This window comes from Priapulus caudatus, unplaced genomic scaffold (genome assembly GCF_000485595.1).
Source record: "Priapulus caudatus unplaced genomic scaffold, Priapulus_caudatus-5.0.1 Scaffold8, whole genome shotgun sequence".
NCBI classification, from domain to species: Eukaryota; Metazoa; Priapulida; class Priapulimorpha; order Priapulimorphida; family Priapulidae; genus Priapulus; species Priapulus caudatus.
Window position 1 is genome coordinate 936,373 of NW_014577069.1, and position 3,866 is coordinate 940,238.

Consider the following 3,866-nt stretch of genomic DNA (forward strand, 5'->3'; position numbering starts at 1 on the left):
AATTCAAACCCTTCGGTTCCAACCATGCGTGCGTTTGTGCGTGCTTAGAGTAATTATTCTGAATGATTTAGTGTGATTACTCCAAGGTGCGTTCGTGCTTACGCGCGTGCGTGTGTGCGTGATTGTGTGTGAGTGTGCGTGTGTGTGTGTGTGCGTGTGTGTGTGTGTGTGTGTGTGTGTTGTTTGTTATGCTTCGTTTGAAAGTCGGTACATGAAAGACGAACAAGCGACAATCGTACACTCACCGTAAATATCAACGGTTGTTGTATTTCACAGAAAACACATATTCACACGCCACACAGAACAGAAAAAAATTGATGAGGAAAGCATGTAGCATTATAAAAAATGAGTATTAAACATTACTATGATTGCAAATCGAGAGCTGATTTTTTTACTACAGTACCACGGTGTCAGCTATTCTTAAGTAACAGGTCGGTATAAACAAGCACGTTATCTGCATACTAAAATGCATTGAATTATATACCAAATAGGATATGAATACATTATTAACACTTTCAAATTAATAATAGCCAATTTACATAGCATTGAGGCAGTTTTAAAATATTTTCAATAGTAGATATTTCGCGGTATCATGGGAACGTTTCATAAATCTATATTAATTATTCATATGTCTCCGGATAAACAATGGTTAATAGTTTTGTAAAATTACACTGCCAAACTAATGAATAAATAATTAATGTCAAGCAAGTAATTTGTGTCGTTGGCGTTGAAATAATAATTGAACGCCGTTTTAGATTGATACCCTACTGCTGTGGTGATCACCCATATATTAACCAAAAACACGATACGAATAAGCTGGTTTGCATAAATTCAAATTCATGCTCAAGCAACAGATATATCGCACGAATATCCAAATCACTCAAAAACCCGTTTTGTTTTAATTTGCAAAAAGTATTTGACTGCTATAAAACGATTTATATTAAAACCGTTAAAAACTCGAGCCACATTTCCTGTACCGGCAGCAATCTTTACAACTCGCGTTCTATTGTTGCACGAAGTTTACCGAACCCTAATGATGACAACCAAAGTCAGCGAGAAACTGTATTGCAAATATTGAAAAACGCGCGCAGCATATATATATATATATATATATATAATATATACATATAGTTGGCTTCGTGTGGATCTGCCAGAACTCATCCGGTCGTATTGAAGCTCTAACAGCTCTGATATGACCACTTGAGAATCATTGAAAACCCGAAGGTAAATGCTACAGTAGAGATGGCGGGTAGGCCGGTCCTGCTGCGACAAGTGCTTCTGTTCAAATGCTGCAGTTTACAAACATCGCCGCTAGATGTATTTGCCACAGTTATAGCGGGGACCATCTCAACATATGCCGCCAACAGTTTTTTTCTCAAATCAATGACGAAATACAAAAACATGCTTCTGGGACATGCGCATTGCGCTATGTGGTCACTGCCACCGCGCTTAGTGCCCTTGTGTTTTCTACCTTGTCCCTAAATTCCTTCAGGTCATCATTGATTAAAGTATATATAGTAACAGCGCACAAGTTTACGCATTGATTAATGTGTTCTTCTTATTGTTGTTATTAATAAGGTTTTACTTTTATGACAGTGGAATAAGATATTTTATTGAGTAAGAAATAGCCAACCACATCGCGAGTAAAATAAATATATAAAAGGAATCATAATAAACAAGGACATTATGTCCACACTCAAAATTTAGCATATAGGTTCATTTCATTAAATACAGTTATAATATATTCATTCCACAAAGACAAACTGTACATAAAATCATATAACATAAAATTACAAATGGCAAAATTACAGTTCAATAACGAACCATATTGCTTATATTAATGTTACCATTTCCACTAGTGTCTTCTACTTTGAGCGGATAACAAAATCTTGCCGCAGCCCATAGTACATTGGTACCTCGTATCAGATATAGCAGCAACATACAAAAGAATTAAAAAAGCAAGAACGTTCTTACAAAATATTGCACAGGAGAATGCGTAGTAATTACGGAAGGTTACGCCCACTCTGAGTGATATTATTCTATACATTCACGTATTGCCCTTGCGCATAGTTCAATATTCAAACACTACTGACGCATCTGCACACCGTATAAGGCCGTATAACGGTTTCAGGCGAATAGTGCAATTTAAACGGACGTAATAATAATGTGAAGCTGATAGCAATGCAATTCTGTCGCCATGCCAACCACGAATGATCGCTCACGATAAATTCAACGTTCGAAAAATGTTTGCTGAGCTGCTATCGTCTAACATAGAGTGGGAACAAATTTATTTAAGTATCGAGTGTCGTGTTTTATACATTTACTACAAACGAGTCACTGCACATGAACGTTCACTCTTTTAGGGGCGGATCAAAGTCTGTAAACCCAGGAGCCTGGAATATAATTGTAAAACTTCCTACGAAAAATACGATTGTGGAAATGATAAGAAAAAGTCTATCCAGGACCATGGCGACATACATCCAGTCTTCCCGAATCTGAAAGATGAAGACAAAATGAATTGTTAACATAATAAGCAGTAGTAGCAACGTACAGCAATGAGAGCTGATCCACACACGCGTGACGGACACCGACGTGCACAGTCAGAGATTACATGAACTATTACCATGAAAATTGACATTAATATATAAAATTATAATTAGGAGGCAAATTCAACCAATTGTAATTAAGGCTCTGTGGTTAAAGCGAGCTTGCTTAAGGTCGTATTTTGGCTCTATCAATCCCCGTATGTATCAACTGTATAAGTATAGTAAGGTTGAGTGGCAGTTGGTAGAATTGGTAATTATTTTTAAGTTACTGCTAGAATAGTGCTCTCTCTGCGTAAGAAGGATCAAGTTTTTAAGTTAACTCGTAATCTTAGGAAGGAACCTTTAAGGACTCTGTATTAGCAGGATATTACTGCTAGGGCCGAGGTGTGTTAACGACGACCCGTGGGCAACACGCTTTCTAGTTTTTTACTCATTTATGTAAAAAATGATTAAAGATTGCATAACCAGACATATAGGCGTTTCTACAGCACCCATGAACAACTGACGCTCCGACTTTCGCTTATTCTTCACTGTCACAATCTCCTGGTTTCGTTATATATGCGTTCACGTGACGCCATGACATTGCGCGTATAATTATTTGTGTTACAGAAACGATGTTGGCAGTTTAGACTATTTTCGGCCGAAAGGTGGCGCCTTTGATTCCGTACATGGAATTTTCTGATATGAACTGACTATCCTGCGAATATGGATAGAATACAGTGGTGCGTGCGTGCGTGCGTTCGTGCATGCGTGCGTCCGTCAGTGCGTGCGTATGTGATGTTGTGTGCGTGTGCGTGTGCGTGTGCGTGCGTGCCTGCGTGCGTGCCTGCGTTCACGTTTGTGTGTTAATGTGTATATGCATGTGCATGTGTGTGCGTGCTTGTGAGTGTTTATTCATGGCTGCGAGGGCAACTTGTGCCCACATACTTACGCGAATGCTTGATTGCTTGTGTGCGTGCGTACGTGCGTGCGTGCGCGCGCGTGTGTGTAAATGTGTGCGAGTACGTGTGCATCTACCCACAGGCACTATAGCCTATAGGCCTTACTCTCTTTCACCTATTATTGCCAACAGTTATTTATGAAGGATGAAAAATTTCATTACCAACTCGTTGACAAGTTCATTGGCATTTGCTTTTAAATTTAAGAAGGCTACACATTTAAGTCCTATTTTGCGAGAATGTAAATGTTCTGTACTAAGCAAGCTTAGGTGCGAGAGACATTTTCACTCGATTTCTACACGCCGATAACGCCTGGATGAGCTAAGATTACTATCCAATATCTCAGCCTAGGGTATTGTATAAACAAGCGGTTGGTCTTATT

The 3,866-nt window shown here is 38.8% G+C and overlaps 1 protein-coding gene across 1 annotated transcript in view; it reads right to left on the reverse strand.

The window, feature by feature from the left end:
• Positions 1–231: 231 nt before the first annotated feature.
• The window catches only part of LOC106806406 (acetylcholine receptor subunit alpha-like 1), an 83,431-nt gene continuing 79,796 nt past the window's right edge, over positions 232–3,866 (reverse strand). The window contains exon 6 of the mRNA XM_014808333.1: positions 232–2,495. Within this exon, the coding sequence (XP_014663819.1) occupies positions 2,352–2,495 (144 nt within the window). The 3' untranslated portion in view covers positions 232–2,351. The remainder of the gene's footprint in view (positions 2,496–3,866) is intronic.